At 36.5% G+C, this 18,319-nt stretch overlaps 1 protein-coding gene across 1 annotated transcript in view; it reads left to right on the forward strand.

The window, feature by feature from the left end:
• LOC105555412 (5'-nucleotidase domain-containing protein 1) overlaps window positions 1-18,319 on the forward strand; it is a 48,157-nt gene that overhangs the window by 364 nt on the left and 29,474 nt on the right. The window contains exon 2 of the mRNA XM_012002355.1: window positions 15,962-15,966. Coding sequence (XP_011857745.1) covers window positions 15,962-15,966 — 5 coding nt within the window. The remainder of the gene's footprint in view (window positions 1-15,961; window positions 15,967-18,319) is intronic.

Genomic DNA, 18,319 nt, shown 5'->3' on the forward strand with positions numbered 1-18,319 from the left:
CGTATCATTTCTCTGCTCCCTCCTTCAAATGTACATAATCAGGGGTTAGAAAGATGGCTGGCTGTCAGAATAGCTTTTAAATTTTTGGTTGGAAAAGGTGCATCTTTAGAATATGGTAGATTCCCTTGTTAATTAGCTAAATATATTCACTGATTAAGATTGAAGTGTATAGGCAGATTTAGATCAACAATAGCAACTAGTAGCAATTAAGCAAATTTGATGTGCACAGAACAGATAGTGAGATTGTGGGTGGGGACTGAAGGCCAAAGAGATGCTATTTTCTAGCATTAACTTTAGAAGAGACCAAAAAGCTATTTTAAGCCACAAGTTGGAAGGGGGAAGGTGAAGATGGAGAGAGATTCCTGCCTGTAACCATATTTGATAAAATGAACATTTTGGTCAGTTATTCATTCATTCTTCACCTATCTGTCTAGTGTTTGTTTGAGTACCTACTGTAACACTTATTGGTTGGTATTGTCGGGATGTTAAGGGGCTAAACTTGGCATTCTGTTATCCCTGACATTCTGTTACTTCCTGACATCATGCTATCTACAAGAATGAGATTGTATTTCAAAAGGACAGTCATCCTTTCCTTATTAATCATATACTCCATAAGCATCTAACTTCCTTGATGGCTTCAACCTCAAATCACCCAGCAATGACTTTCAGGAATTCCATTTTTTAACTAATAGATTATTTATATTTTCCATACCACATTTGTTATTTCCTAAAAGTACATTTAAATCCTTAAGTGTTTTTGGATTTTAGTGTCGCTCTAACAACAACAAAATATATGCAATGAGAAAGAGTTCGGTTAATCAAAATTTAAGCCAGTTTACATAATAGCATTTAAATCTTTTCTAAATTTTTCCCCAAACTATAAATTAACCCATTATTAGTGATTAGTTTGATCTAGGAAAAAAAAAAGTTTTCTCTTTTCCATTTGGTTTTTAATAGCACAAAGAAATTATATCAATTAGAAAAATACTCAAACTATTTGGATGTTATTTTGTCAAATTATACATAGTACATAGAAAGTTGAGGTCAGGGGAACGTGAGTAGCAGCTTCATTACACCAAACAAAATAGTGTTTCCTTCTGTCTGCTATGACATTTTATGAGCATTTCACCAGCATTGCTGACTTTTTCTGGGTCGTGTTTGCTGCTTCTTAACTCTGCAGTGTTGGGAGTGCTGGCTCACTCTCTCCACCTTTTCCTCTTCTACTTGTGTGGCCTTGTGTATGCTGTTTTTAACACTCACATAGTGCTTACCATGAGCCAGGCACCGTTCTTCATTAGACAGGGAAAGGAGATACTTCCTTTTCCACCCCTCTTCTACTCTGGTATTGCAGATATCCTCAAATGGAATAGCCATGTTTTCTCCAGAGTTCTACCTAGTTGCATCTGACCAGCTCTTTTTCCTTTCATTTCTGGCAGAACTAGTGTCCAGGGGCTCCTCACTCTTCTACAGCTGTGTGTGTCCATCAGAGCCATAGCCTCAGAGCCAGAGGGTCATGGGAAGCAGGATCTCCTGTCCACCCCCACCTCCTTTCTCCATTTGTAGTGGGCCAGCTGCCCTCCTCACCTCTACTGTCCTCTGCTGTCTACCTAGGGTCTGAAGAGGCATAAGTCTTCATGGGCATCTGGCCACAGATCTGCTTTGCCTGTTTAATGATGTTGATGTCAGCTTTGTCCTGAACCACATACCACCCATAGTTTGGAGACACCATTCCCTTTATTGGGGGCCAACTGAGACTTACAACTGAACTTTTTACAAAATCCACAAAAAGTCCTTGATTCTCTGCTAGGTCTCTGATTATCATCTTGTCTGATTTAAAATGCTAAACAGAATTGAATCATTGGAAGATACTGGAAAGAATAACTCAACATTCTTGACCTTCACCACCTTCTACCTCTGCTACCCAAGTTTTAAAAAGAAACAGCCAGGTACAGTGGTTAATAATAATAATTTTAGTTGCTGCAGTACAGGTAGAAGATAGTATAACACAGTAATGAAGGCACCCAAGTGTCAGAGTTAGTCTGATACAGATTCAAATACCAGCTCTACTTTTTGATTGTTTAGCATTGGCCAATTGACACAATTACTTTTAACTTCCACATATGAAAATAAACCTGATAATGGTATTTATCTCATAGGATGTTATGCAGATTCAGTAAGATAATGTATAAAGAACTTAGCACAAAGACTGATGGATTGAAAGCACTAGGTAAACATTTCTTCTTTATTTTTGCTACCATTGAGAAGCAGTTTACATGTACCAGATATGGCAGTGCATTGACTACTTTATATGCACATATCTACTTCATTAGGAGCTCCACAAATAGCTTCACCCCAGATAGTGCTGCCACCAAAGCTCTCTGAATTTTGTCATAGAGGGCAGTGGCAATTGATGGCCCCAGGGCACCTAGCTTTGCTCAGAAAAATGTCCTTCATCAGCTTGTTAGTGCCAAGAGTGAGCAAGTTTTTTCTAAATCTTCCAAGAGAGATCCTGGTAAATAAAAGGGTTCTTTCTCCTGTCAAAGTGCTGGGTGGTCACCACATCAACAAACAGGGATTCAGTCACTCACTTCCTCTCCAAATTGAGATCCCTAAGTAGTGAATGACAGTTTCTGGGTAACAGCCATCTACTTGGTAAAGTTCACGCATTCATTCAGAGCCACCTAACTGTTCCACACAACTTGTTCCTGAAACAGGAAGCAGTCAATGTGGCCAGTAAATGATGGCTTATATGGAGATAGGCCTTTCCTTTTCAGGACCATTATATGTAACTGTGCTCATGCCCTGCTTGACTCAAGCAGCTTGTTTAAAGAGCATGCCTCCTTCTATTTGTCCCATACATAAGAACTACAGGTGGCTGGGTATAGTAACTCATGCTTATAATCCCAGCAGTTTGGGAGGCTGAGGCAGAAGGATCACTTGAGGCCATGAGTTCGAGACCAGCCAGGACAACATAATGAGACCTCATCCCTAGAAAAAAAAATTAAAAATTAGCCAGATCTGGTGGTGTGCACCTGCAGTCCTACCTACTTGGGAGGCTGAGGCAGGATTGCTTGAGCCCAGGAGTTCAAAGTTACCTATGAGTTACGATCACGCTATTGCACTCCAGCCTGGGCAACAGGGGAATATCCTGTCTGTAAACAATATATGTATTTTGTAAAAGTACCACAGGAGTCTCTTATCTGATTTGAGAGCCATGTTTCTTAACCAAAGTGGGGACTTTTTCTTCTGATAGGCTAACTCATGAGATTACAGAATGAGACAGAGTCTTCCATGGTGATCCCTCATAGCCACCAATAGAAAAGTAATTCAGTGAGAATGTGAACAGTGTAAATTAGATTAAGAATCTTCTAGTATTTACTCCTTTAGCTACCTTAGCACTATTGTCATCTTGAACTGGGTAATTCTTTGTTGGAGGAGCTGTTCTGTAGCAGCAGCCTCCATCCACCAGAAATCTCTCCAGACATTGCCAAATGTCCCTGGGAGTGAGGGGAGCTAAATCACCCTCAGTCAATAGCCGTAATATATAAAAATATCTTTCCATGAAAGACAGAATCTCCAGTTGTTTCTTCTAGATAAACAAGAGAGTTTGTCAGTTACTCCTATTAAATTTTCCCTCCTGAAAGGACTATCTTCTGGAAGTGCCTTTTTCTTTTTCTTATAGGTTGTTAATCTGGTCTTTGCTGCTCTGTCCTTAATCCAGAAGACATTAGATAATCAAAGGACAGGGAACTATCATGAGAAGACTAAGTTTTATTCCAACACTGCTATTATTAGCCTTGGTACTGAGCAAATCCTTTAACTACTCTAAACCTTAGTTTACCTATCTGTTATGAAGGTTGTGGAAAGAGAAATATGTATGTACAAAAGCATCTTTAAAAAACAAAGCAGTCACCTAGCACTCAGATCTTGGTTTCTAACACCATTCTCTAGTATTAGAAGCCAGGGCTCCTTGGAGAAATCTCTGACTTTAGGCCTGGGGCAGGAATTATGCAAGATGACCTAGAGCATCTTGTAGTGCCAGAAAGTAAATAAATGCTTTTAAAAAATTATAATGATGGGGATATGTAAAAGGGACACAGGAATTAAAGGATAGAGCTTCCAATGGCTAATGCTGGAACAATTTGAGAACAAAATAAATAAAGTAGTATGGGATTATAACCCAGAGTATAAAAATAACCATCAATGAGTCTGCTATAAATAAGTGATTAACAAGTAAATAAATGGGGAGAAGAGACTAATCTACCACTCAAAAGATTCCCAAATAATTTATGCACACATTTTACCTTCAAGAAGGCAGAGCATGAATTTTTACTCCTTACGGGTAGCCTGTGCATTGTACTTCTTACAAAGAGTACAGTATGGAAAGAGGGGGGAAAGAGTAACTTTGCAGTGGGGCAGCCTGACAAATACTGTCCCGGCCAAATCCTCCAGGTCAACATCAACAGTGACCCTTGTATAAATAGGATATACCCTTAATATAACATGAGAATGGCACTTTATCTCCATGGTCTTCCACCCAACAACACATAACCTAGTCTAATGAAGAAAAAGTCAGACAAATCCCAATTGAAGGACATTCTACGAAATATCTAACTAGTACTCCATAAAACTGTCAAAGTTACCAAAAACAGGGGAGGTCTGAAACTATGTCACAGTCAAGAGTAACCTAAGGAGACGTAACCAGTAAACAAATATGGTATCCTGGATGGGATCCTAGCATAGAAAAGGGACATTACGTAAAAATTAAGGAAATCTAAATGAAGTGAGGTGAGGACTTTAGTTAGTAATAATGTATCGGTATTGCTTCACCAGTTGTGACAAATGTACCTAATATAAAGGAAATCTAAATGAAATGAGGACTTTAGTTAGTAATAATGTATCGGTATTGCTTCACCAGTTGTCACAAATGTACCGTAATATTGAAAGATATTAAAAGGGAAACTGAGTGTGAGGTGTATGGGAACTCTGGGCTATCTTTGTAATTTTTCTGTCCGTGTAAAACTATACTGAAATTAAAAATTTATTTTTAAAAATGTAGCTAAATGAAGGTAAGACACTATTATAAGTAATGATTATTTTATCCAGAAGGATATTGTCGAGCTCTGGTGTGTAAGTCCCTTAGTTTTAAAAGTCTATTCGTGAAGTCATTCACCAGCTTCCCTCTCTGGGTGATGTTTAATGTCCTTATGGATTGTACTTCATCTCTTCTCCCACTAGCTTGGAGCAGTTTTAGGTTTCCAACTAAAGAAGCTGAAGGATATCATGTAACAGTTCTTCACCTTCTTGGCATAAATCCTGTGGCAGATCGTGTTTACTTTTTCTTATGAGGAAATCCACATATGCTCCCTTCATCTTCTCCCATCCACTCAGAAATACAGCTGCCTTTACAACTTACCAGTGCTTTTTTCTAACCAAAGTCTGAAAGGTTGTTTAGTTTCTTTGTTCTCAAGGGGAATGGAAAAAAGCAGTAAGGTACTATGGTAGCACCCCACAGCACCAACTTGCCCAGTAGGAATGAAGCACCAACTTGCCCAGGAGGTACTGCAACTAGATGTGTACAGAATAAGAAGGTAAGATGAGAGGATCCTTCAGAATGAGTCACCACATGTAAAATCTTGGAGGGACAACACATAAGCAGATAAAAAATTTAATATAGGTAACTACAATTAGTTACCTCTATGATACTCTTGCCTTTTTGACTGTAGCCATTATAACTAACTGTATAATTGGAAGTCATTCCCACCACCTTTATTTCAGTGAACAGTATTGTTTATTCATTCTGGGCATATAGCACTGTATAAAGTATGTATTTTAACATAGTTTGTTATAGAAATTGAATTTAGAATCACTCCGGTATATAGAGTAGTGTTCTGTAATCCATTGGTGAAGAAAAATTGACCAATCAAATTTCTTTAATGGGACCAGTGATTTATGGGACTGCCTCAGTAATGCTTTTCAGTTCTGAGAACTTCAGTGAGGTGAGCATTTGCCAGAGTCAGGTTTACTGATGATATTAAAAGTATTGGTTAATATAAAGATAATAGCGCAAACAACATGTGCTTACTATTATTTAGGCTTGTTTGACGCACCCATGAAGTTGGGAAGGTAATACATGGCCACTTCTGACAGGTGAGGTCATGGGCAAGGACATGAAGCTGAAAGAAACACAGGTGTACAGCCTAAGCCACTTGATTCTGGGCAGAGTATTTCCCCTTCTAGCCTGCACTGAAGCCTTGGCACGGTTTCATGATTATAATTATTACCTGTACTTTTTTAAATGCTCTATTTCTGGACCAAATCATGTTTGCTTATTATTTGGATCCAAATGCCACACTTGTAGATTTATGCACCTACAGCTGATAATTTTAGGAACCGTGGACTAAAGTTAATTTACACCTGGAGGAGTGCTGACCAATAGAACTTCCTGGAGGGATGAAATAGTCTATATCCAGGCTGTCCAGTGTGGTAGCCACTAACCACATGTGGCTATTGAGCACTTGGAATGTGGCAGGGAGTTGCAGGAACTGACTTAAATTTTACTTAATTTAACTTTAAGTAGCCACCTGTGGCCCATACCTGCTAGAGCACCAGTCTAGACAGTGTAGGAATCCTCCATGTGATGCAGGCTCCCCTGCTACCTTAGCTCTGGGCCTTGCTTGCACACACTTGGCTATTATTTTCGAGAAAACATTTCTGTAGTACCTTTTTTCTTATGCTTAGCGTGGTTGGAATATATAGATCACTAGCAGAACAAGGTTCCTTCTCAGTTTTGGCACACTTAAATCTAAAGCTGTGAGTTCTTAGACTCATCACTAAAAAATAAAATTCACTGAGTTTTGTTCACCGTACTTGTTTTTAGGGGAAATGAGGAAACAACGATCCCATATGTTCTTGATTCCACCTTTAAGAGTTTGAACCTTAGAAAATTATTATTGGCAATAGATTGATGTCTTTAAATCTAAAAACAAAGGAAAACAAAGGCTATTTTCTTTTACAGATGCAAATCTATTAATTTGATGCCTACAAAGTTCAGTGACACTTTAAGTTCAGATTGAGTGATATTTACAGAGTCATATGAAAATCCAGTCACATGATGTTTGTTAGGTTAAGAATGGCGTTCCGAGATTATAGTCTAGGAAAGGAGGAACTGCAGTGTATGATTTCATAAATGCATTGCAGATAAACATTAAAATATTAAGACAATGACAACTATTTTTATTATTTTTGTTAACTTGAGCAAGTAAATTCAGAAGCTCTACGGAAGGAATCAGAAAAAATGATAGTTCTTTATTATCTCACATTTCCTTAACTAGAAAGTCTTAAGGAGTGAGGCAAGTACAAAGGCAACAAATATTACTAGGGGTAATACAGTAATGCAAAAAGGGAAGGAGGAGCTGTCTCATAAGAAACTTTTTCTTCTCTAAACATGGTTTTTCACTTCTTAATACAAGTGCTTTTTAAATTTAATTTTAATTTAATTTAATTTAATACACAATTTTTTCCCACAGATTATGATATTAAAAAAAACTTTTTATGGTAGGATACAGGAAATAGTGAAGTTAATGTGAAATGTCACTTCATGCAAATTTGAACAAACCAAATTACCAACTGGTTGCTTTTCTATACTAAATACAGTGTTGTATTAAATTCTCATTTAATGTGAGTTTCTGATTTAACACTTGTTTTTATTCTATTTCTTGGATTCATTTTCATGGTCATGAAACTATTATGTCAGTTCTTTCTTATTACTTTACTATACATTGTTATTAAATGTGAACATATTTTTAGCTAACAGAGCCCTGCAGTCCCCCAGAAGCTCTTTTCATGCTCCTTTCTAGCCAATGTCCCTTTCCTGGAGAGACACTTAACACCACAGATAAATTTTGTCTCATTTTTTATTTTATATACGTAATTATGCAGTATATATTTTCCTGCGTCTAGTGTCCCTTCCTCAACATTATGCTCCTGTAATGTGTCCCTGTGCTGAATGTCACAGTAATTCATTAGTTTTCATTGCTGTACAATATGCCATTATATTAATATAGGTACACCACATTTTATTTATTCATCCTACCCTTGGTAGACATGGGTTAATTTAATTGGGGACTGTTACAAGTAATGCCTCATGAACATCATTTACATGTGATTTTCATGCCTATTTACGTGTTACTCTTAGATCTACACCTAGAATTAGAATTGCCACATTATAGAATGTATCTGTGAGTTCAGTTTTAGTAGGAACTGCCAAATAATTTTTCAAAGTACTTGCACGGTGTGAGTTCCAGATACTTTATATTCTTAATATCCCCACCAGTACTCGATGTTGTCAGAAATATTTTTTGCCACTTGATATCTATAATCATTATCATAATTTACCTTTTAGAGAACACCAGTAGTTTTAGACCACAGATGTCCTGACACACACACGGTGATCATCAAATATACCTATTCCCAGCTCTCCATAGACCTGCTGAGAAAAACTCATGAAGACAGTGGCCTCTGACCCAGCTCACTTCGGGCTGTATAATTTGGAATTTGGTCCTGCAGTGAAACACTTGGGTAAGGGAGAGGAGGTGATGCACTGCTGTGAGCCTGAGGCTTTTGGTGGGGTACGAAATACTTCAGGAGTTAATACTACCAAGTTTGCCAAGTGCTCTCAGAGTGTGTTTGTTGAATTTTTATAGTAAAGTAATTCTTCATAAATAGCCCTCAGTTTACTCAGTTGAATACAACAAATTGCTTTTTGGTAATTACTTCATTCTCAGCCTTGAATGTGGAAATGTAAAACGGATGAGAGATAATGACTAAGAAAGATTCAAAAAGATGCCCTACCTAATTAGTAATCAGGGAAATGCAAGGTAAAACAATGCTGAGATGTCCACTTTCACTTAGTGTATTAGCAAAAATTAAGAATCTGACAGTATGACCTGATGAGAGTGTGGGGTAAGTGTACACACATATATGCTGCTAATAATGTTAAAAACTATTGTCCCCAACAATTCTGAAAGCAAACTCAGTGTGAATATTAAGATTAGAAATGCAGATATGCAGTGAGCCAGCCATTTCACATTTATAAGCCCTAAAGAAGTACTCACATGGGTACATGGACTCATATACAATGTTGTTTACTCCAGAATTTATAATGAAAAAAATCACCAAAGGACTGTTGTATTCATATGCTAGATTGCAATGTTGTGGTTAAAAAGAATGAAGTGTTTCTAGAATGTAAGCTGTATGAGAGAAAAAACTTTGTCCATGTTTTCAACAAGTCAAACAATGAATAGTATGTAGTAGGTGCTCAGTAATTATTTGTTATAATTACATGGCTAGATTTAAGTACATGGCTAGATTTTGAAGTCATTCTGTTGGGTGAAGAAAGCAAATTCCACAAAATGTGTACTAGAAAATACACATATATGTGTGTAAGTCCGTAACACCTTATTGGAAAGATACACACCAAAATGTGAACCACATATGTGTGTATGCAAGTCCCTAGAAATTTATCTGCAAAGTATACAGTGCAGAAGTGTCCAAGGAAAGAATGCAGTCGTGGGTTCTTAGTTTCTCTTTCTGATTAGGCCAGTAGAACCCCTTCCTCATCCCTCTTTTCTGCTTATCATTACAGACAGAAACTAAAAACCATGTCTTCAGGCTGCTAAAAGCCTAAAACAAAACAAAATAGAACAACAACAACAAAATAAGCCAGGTTGGACAAGCTTGGTGTGACACTGAAATGACAACAATGATACCCACTAGGGTTTAGGGACCAGAAATTGAGAGTACTATTTAGAAAAGACTTCAGACTTTTTTTTTTTTTAATGTTTCAAAATTTAGAACATATATTTGGAAATTTGCAAGTGTTCACATATATTACTTAAGTAATTACAAGATAACTTTAAAATAACTTTTAACCTTAGAAAGATAATTTCCGTGTTATCTGGTAGGTTGATACTTACTGAGTCAGGAGCTTCTCCCTGTGGAGCCCCACAGTCTCTACACAGATATACAGAGCATCTGATCTTGCACAAAATGTGTACTAGTCCTCTCAAAGGAAATTCCTTAAATGTGTGGAATAAATTGGGGCGGGGGAAGGCTGTTCAGATATTTTACATATTTCTTTAAGAATAAACCAGCTGTTTGTGTAGTTTCTGGCTTTATTCTGATTTTGTATTAAAAGTGTACATTTTAAATTTTTCACTAATTGTATTTAAATCTTTACAACAAGGCTGTAAAATGTCTTAATAAAGGGGTGAAACAATAAGATTAGTAGATATGACAGTAAGGATTGTGTAATGAAAAAATCAAAGAGACCAAGATTTTCATTCTATCCTGCTATTTTCCTCATTACGTCATGATGATAGGCAAGTCTGCGTCTCTAGGCCTCATTTTCATATCTGCACAATGAGGAGATTAGGTTTTGTGGTCCCCACGGTTTTAGTAGCTACCCCAAGTTTCTCCGCTCAGTCCTCTGAGAATGATCTAATAGACCATTGGGCCATCTGGCCCAGTGTTTTGTCCTGGAAGTAACAAAAAGTAGAACCACCCTGCCTCCCGCTCAGTAGGACTTCTAGGGTTTTTTCATAGCGTATGTTTCAAAATATGTTTTGAAGGTGAGTAGCATTTTGATAAGGGAAATCTTGAATTTTGGACCCATGCAGGGCAATTCTGTGATGCAGTGTGTCCCATAGCATTGCGTGGTTAATCGACTGCCTGTACGTAAGCCAGAGGAACTTGGTAAAGTAAAAATAGCTCTCACACAAAATGTTTACTATGTGTAAAGCATTGTGCTAAATGTTTCACATATACCATTGCATATAATTCATATAATTACCTAATGGGGTGAGTGTTATGACTGTGATCGTTTTATAGATAAGCCAACAGTCTCTGAATGACTAAAGCACTTACCCAAGGAGATTGCACAACTAAGACTTGACTCAAGACTGTCTGATTTGGGTCCATACCACCCAGGAACACTGGAGACCATATCCTGTAATATACTTTATCTGTGTGTCTACTCTGGTACAGAACTTTGTCCTCTGAAGCTTTTCAGTAGAAATGGAATAGCAACTCTCCTTACATCAACAGCAACAGCTGTTTCTTAATGAAGTCACCTGCAAATTAGGAATTTCTTTCTGCCATCCCTGCTACCCTGCTCCATAATCATTTAATTTGCTGGCATGAGACATTTAGATTAAGTTCCTTTTGATGTTTTAAACTGATTTTTTATCTGGAGGGCAAAACATTTTCTTTGCCATAGTTTTTAGATAAAATGTTAATTGGTCAAAGTCTAGTGCAGTTTTCTCTTTACTCACATTTTTCTTCAGTGAATACACATAGGGTATTTAGTGTTTATTGCTAACATTTGCCAAATAATTGTGTGCAAAATATTTGTCTCATTTAAATTTCCTTTTAATTAAATATCCTTTTATTTTTAAAAGGACATCTTTCCTTTTAAAAATAAATAGTCTGATCACTTATGTCATATGCTTTCTTAACAAACTTTTTCCTAGGTCAAAAGAAAGAATGTAATATTTTATTAGAAAACAGTTTCATTATTACAATATTGTTTTATTCAGATCCTCTGGGAGCTGATATCTCTGCATTAATAACTATGCCTATTCCCTGCCTACAGCAGATTTCTTCCACTTTATTCTGAAAGATTGATCATGTATCTTAAGAAATCGTGGGGAAAAAATATTTCTGTACCTACATTTCCTTTTGAGATCAATAAAGTCTATAGCTATAGAAGTAAATGTTTTCTTTTTTATTGTGGACTTAATGTATTCTAAAGAGAGAAAGCAAAAAAAAAATCCTTTAAAATATTTAATTAGATAGATGGTAGATACATATATACATATTATATAGGTAAAGACTAAGTTTATAACCTTATTTTTTATATTTTTTTCATGTTAACTGGGTAAAGAGTTACTTAATTTTTGGTTTAAAAAGTCTTTCATCTTTATGTTTGAAAAGTATATATGATTGTTATTTTATTATGATTATATGTTAACTCTAAAAAATAACCAAAATACATAAACTTGTTGCATTCATTAGATTGGAAGGAGGCAGTGTGAAAGAGGCAAAAATAATACCAGAGAAGGAAAAAGAGGAACTGAGATGGTTAAAAGTCCTGCTTAGAGTAGAATATTCTGGGAACCCAGCCATTACTCAACTATGAACCCCTCATGCGCAGGTTCCCACTGTGTTTCTACCTGAGTCTCTGCCCACTCCTTACAGAGGCTATGAAGAGCTGCCCCCAGGCTTTCTTTACTCTGAGCCTCATTACTGATCATCGTGGAATGAGTACTGGGTTCCCATCACAGATTATTTTCGTTACTTACATTGATTTGGGAGCTGAATTTAGCATAATGTATACATACTGAAATGCTGTCTTGGCATTCTGTTAGGCTGCCTACTACAGAAGAAAAACCAGGTTAGAAGAAACAGTGAAAGTTCTATTCCAGGTCTTCTGTTTGTTAAATAATTGAGCACTTCAGTCCTCAGTGTGGGGCAGATTTCCTTAAGACGTTGATAGTTAATGACCCCTAATGTCTAGCTTATGATTTCTTTGTTGCTGTTATCTCTTTGTGCCTCAGAGCTAGAGAAGTCAACTGTGACTTTTTTCAAAGGAATAAGCATTGCCACATTTCTGAGTCTGCTTTGCCCCGAGGCATCCCATTTTAGTTCTCCTAATTTTTTCCAGCTTCTCTCTTCTGAAGGAGGTAGAAGATTTCAAGTAAGGATAACGTCAGTGGACTGACTTCTGTTGAAAACAAAACCCTCCCAAAATGGTTTTGTGCTTCACAAATACATTTTAAAACCGTTTGAAATGAAACCTTCAGTGTATCTCTTTGAAGCTAGCCCCTAAAACCGGTCCCGGGTTTTACCTGGAGGCATCTTTATTTTTCTGTACCAAGGAAAACATTCCTATTTCTTGCACAGTTAATTTGTAAGACTGTACTTAGGCAATAGTGCCTTTATTCATTCATCTCAAGCTACAAGCTCTTTAGTTCTTTCTGATGATGTCATCATGTCATCATGTGCATTTTTTGGATCTTTCAACTTCCTTTGACATTCATGAGGGAAAATATTACCAGTGGTAGCTTTCAGCCCTAGACTTGTAGTGTCTTTCTGTGGCCCCTGCAATTCCTCTTTTAATAAGCAGACCAAGTGAGCCTGAGAACATCTTATTCAGAGACTAAAAATAAAGTGTGCTAAAATCATAAAAGCAATAGCAAAGGCACATATAGATAGGTTTTAAAGAGACGGCAGAGTAAAGAGAGCCATCATCTGGCTCAGAATATACTAATAGAGAACCCAGGCCAGAAAATAATTGAGGGGTAGTTACATCATGGTGGGGATCCACTGTGATTAAAAGATACATAAAGGTATTTATGTTGTCTTTCATTAGTTTGATCACAAATGATTTTTTAATATTCACTCTGCTCAGAGACTGCATAGCCTTTAAACAAAGTCTCTTAAATTGATGATTTTATTATTCTTTTGGTACTTTCTAATAATAGTGTGTTATATATAACTAATTATATTTTTATTATGTTACTGTCCTGTAGTTATTAAATACTACATATCAGGACTCAGCAAACCTTTTCTTAAAGGGCTGGATAGTAAATATTAAAGGCTTTGGGCACCAAAGCCAAAATCAAGGCTATTATGTTGATACTTATATTACCATTTTAAGATGTAAGCACCTTTCTTAGCTTGTGGGCTGTGGTTTGCCAACCTCTGGTCTTTATGGTCACCTGGTAAGTCTTGCCTGGTAGCTTTTTCCCACACACGCTTACTTCTGTAGTTAGGAATCCTCTGGTATTTGCCTGATATTAAGAGTATAAGCATGAATTTTAAGATGGTTCTTTTCTTAAAAGATCTCGGAGTCTAAGAAGAAAGAAAAATACATAAATATGGTTATTACAAGTGTTGATTATAGTGTAACATGATGAATGCCATCATTGATGTGCAGAGTGAGTATTGGGGAGGGCTCCTCATAGAAGGTAACCTTGTGACAAGCCTCCAAGGTTCACCAGGCGGCAGAGGGAGGGCAGTGTGTTCCAGGAAGGGAGATAATATTTATGCCTTAACCTGAGACGTTTATTTGGAGTTTGTTTTCCCATCTCAGTGGAAGATCTGAGTTTTCAGATAATAGCAGAGACAATATCAGTTCAGCGACTACAAAGAACTTCTACAGAAATCCTGAGGAAAAGCAGAATTGAATTTTATAATTATTATCCAATAATTATATAGCTAAACAGGCATACCATTTAAAGCATTTGATTTCTGCTTCGGAACGCAAGTTATTTTTCTTTAACAGATAATGGTCACCAAATAAATTAGATCTCAAACATATAGATTTAGACACATAAATGATGAGGTTTAGTGGACTAGGATTCTTGAGGACTGTATTCCATACCCAAGTTTGTTACTAACTGTAATTTTGAGTAAAATATGTGGTGGCTACTTAATCATCTTTAATATGACAAGGTTGAAGGATGTGATTTCTAAGGCTCCTTTCAGTTCTAGATAAAATTAGAATGCATATTGATGGATACTTTTTTCCTCTGCAGAAATCTAATTTGGTGTTTCAGTTTTCTTTTATGGCTTTTGAGTTCAGTGCCATGCTTAAAAGGCTTTTCACATTGCAAGATTTTAAATAAATTTATGTGTAAGGTTCAAAAAGAAGCTGATTTGTCTAAATTTATCCAAATTCTGAGCTCTCACTTATTAAAATTCTGATTAAAACTCAAACCCCTGAACTGTAATACTACATCATAAAGTACCATGGGAAAGAAAAAAGAGTAAGGATTTGTGGTGACCCTGTAGTTACCATAGAGTCCCCAAATGCCTTGTAACTAGAGGGACAGTATTGCACAAGCTCTGAAAGCAGACTGGCTGCATTCAAATTCCGATTCTGCCACATGGTAGCTGTGTGACTTTGGGCAAGTTCCTTAGCCTCTCTGTATCTCAGATTTTTCAGTTGCAAAATGGGAATCATATAGGAGGAATCATACAGGACCTGTTCATGGGGTTGTTATGAGGATTAATTCCATTAATAGTTATAAAGGTCTTGGAACTGTGTTTGGCAAAAATAAGCACTCAGAGTATGTCAGTTATTATAAGGATGATTATTATAAATAATCTATTTTAAAATGTGATACTAAATTAAAACCGTGGAAATGTTTTAAAATAAATGTTAATGCCATAGGAAATTCCTCAGATACAATGTTGAACAGAAACACAGGTAAAAAAACTATATATGATATCCTTAAAATTCCCACAGAGTTAGATATGAACAGAAAATACACTGGCAGGAATCACATAGAAGTATTAGTATGTTTGGTAGCTAGTCTGCAAAGATAGCTCCCTAATGAGTCATGCCTCCCGGAAGTCACACTTTTCTGTTTTCTTCTCCTTGAAAATGACCTGGACCTCTATCATCAGTAAAATTCAGCAGAAGTGCTACTGTAAAATTCCTAAGACTAGGTCGTAAGGAGTCTTGCAGCTTTTGCTTGTCTTAAAACACTTGCTCTGAGGGAAACCCACTGCCACTTACAAAGTCCAACTACCCTGAGACCCAAATGCAGTGAGAAAGCTCAAGCTAGCTAAGTGGAGAGATGTTTGTTTCACCAGCTCTCACCGTTCCAGCCCACCCAGCCCAGGTGCCAGACAGTGAGTGAAGAAACCCTTAGATGATTCCATATCCCCAGGCACAACTCCAAGTGAGAAATGCCTGGCTGAGTTCAGTCAACCCTCAGAATCAGGAGATGATAATACACCGTTATTTTAAGCCGTCATGTTTGAGGTGGTTTGTTGTGCAGCAGTAAAAAACCCAATACAATGAATTTTCTGTAGCAAAAGTGTATCATATATAAGAAAAGCAATAATTTAATCTATTTAAATACTTCTTTTTTCCATATAGGTTCAACAGTAAGAGTTGATTATATTTTATGTATTTTTTATATTATATATTTGGTTATTCTTAATTAAGCTACAAATTAATTTTACTAGAACACCCATTCATTAGCCATGCTAAATAAATATAAATTTATTGAACTTAGAATATTTACATGTAAAAAATATAGAGTCCAGGAAGTATATTTATTCCTCAACAAATTGTGTACAAATTCTGTACTACCTATTACAGAGAATTTCCTTTCTCTAAGACATTTTTATAAGATTTTTCTCAACTAGAACAAAGGGAGGGATATTGGAATGTTTGCTTTGTTGTACTATACAAGTCTAGGAGAATCTAAGTCTGTGGTTCTTCATGTCCCTAGCCTCAGGAATCTAATTAAAGGTAGAGAGCCTACACCTGCTGTGATCCCGCAACACACACAACACACTGATGAACAAAATGTTGCAAAGAGTATTGAGGTTTCATTCACGCACCGAGGCCCATGTATGGATTTTAGGATAAGAACCCAGGCTTAGGGCATTATTACTCCTCAAACAATGTTGCAGAGTATTACACATAGACTATCCTATATATTTATGTTTGTTATATCAAAGAAATTATTTCATTATTCTAATGCTATTTCATCAATTCTGTTTCAGATTTTATATTAAAAAGTTAATAACTTTGTCAAAACAATTATCTGAGTTAAAATCTCACCGATTTGAAACTTTAGTATATTCTTTTTTTCCTTTTTCTTTTGTTACCGTGGAGTAACTAACCAGGTGATATTTTATGAAGACATATAGAAGATATGACTGATGTGATACAGATATAGGTGGAAAGTATAGTGAAAAACAGAGTAATGCCTCATTAAAATAGCTGCTTAACTACTGTGTCTATGCAAGGTATAGATGTGGCACAGACCTAGGAGGCTAGAGAGGGCTTTCCTATTTATATAATACACTGTCTGGACATTGAACAAGTAATCCTCTGTGATTATAATCTTTATGTGTGTTCTGAAATGGATTGCTTCTAAGTGAAATATAGCTCTGCATACTTTTGACTTTATTATTAAGAAAAGATATTTATGAAGAAACTGAGGATATTTGAACTAAATTAATTAAGGAAACAGTGCACTCTTATGATAAAATTTGATCTTTAAAATGCATATTCCTTTGAATACCAATCTAGTTTTTTAAGAAAAATCCAAAGTTTTTGAGTTGAGGTTTAAAGGGTAGCAGGGAGGCAGGGGGAACAAACATCCCAGGATAATCATTTTTTACTGCTATATTCACTCCATATTTCAGCAATTGATTATTATTTTCAGTTTCTAAGTGTTTCGTATTTGAACTAGATGAGAAGTGGTAAGTATGTAGAATTTGCTTTAAATACTTGTTAATTTTGGTTTTCTTTAAACTGTTTAAAACATTTATGCTGACATAAGCTCTTCATGTATTTACATTTTGTAAATTTATATGCAATAGAAACCTTTGAGTTATTTTTTGGAGGTGAAGAAAAACAATTTAGAGCCTCTTTACTTTTATTTCAGCTGTTTCTAAAAGGATTTGTAAATATTTTATCTTGAATTGCATAGAGAGAATCATTAAAATTGGAACTTTATTCCAAAGCATCTTGTTTAGGTTATCTATTGCTCCATAGGATACCACTACACAAAACAGTATTATGTCACTTACGGATTCTGGGCTTAGTTGGGTGCTTCTCATGTGGGGTCTCTCCTGTGGTTGCAGTCAGATGTCAGCGGGGACAGTAGTCATCTGAAGGCATGACTGGGCTGGATGTCCAAGGGGCTCACTATATGTCTTGCAGTTGAAGCTTTTAGCTCAGCACTCAGCTGGGGCTGGCAGTTGGAACACCTACAACACAAATTCTTCATGTAACCTATTCCTCACGACATCTCAGGTCGCCTCAGATTGGTTGCACATCTTAACATGGCACATGGCTTCCAACAGATAAGGAGTTGAAGCTGCCAGACCATTTAAGGGCTACACCTGGAACTAACACAGGGTCATTTGCACCACATTCTATTGGTCAAAGCAGTAAAATAACCTGCCCAGATATAAAAGAATGGAACAGTTAACTCCAACTCTAGACATGTGAGGTGGGAGATATTGTTGTGTCCATCTTGGAAACTCAGTCCACCTCACGTCTTTTATGTTTTATGTTCAATAAATTTAACATCTGTTCTATGTGTAGATCACATGTAGGAGAACATGAAAATGCCCCTTCAATTATAATGAGCTACTAAAACCTAATGCTACTTTGAGAAGGGCAGTAACAGGCACAGGATCCTGGCTATTTCACCTCTAGTGATAGGCTCCCTGCGAAAGGATCAGACAGAGTTGTGTCTAAGTAAGTAGAAGGGGTGGAAGG

Source organism: Mandrillus leucophaeus, unplaced genomic scaffold, assembly GCF_000951045.1.
Source record: "Mandrillus leucophaeus isolate KB7577 unplaced genomic scaffold, Mleu.le_1.0 Scaffold683, whole genome shotgun sequence".
NCBI lineage: Eukaryota > Metazoa > Chordata > Mammalia > Primates > Cercopithecidae > Mandrillus > Mandrillus leucophaeus.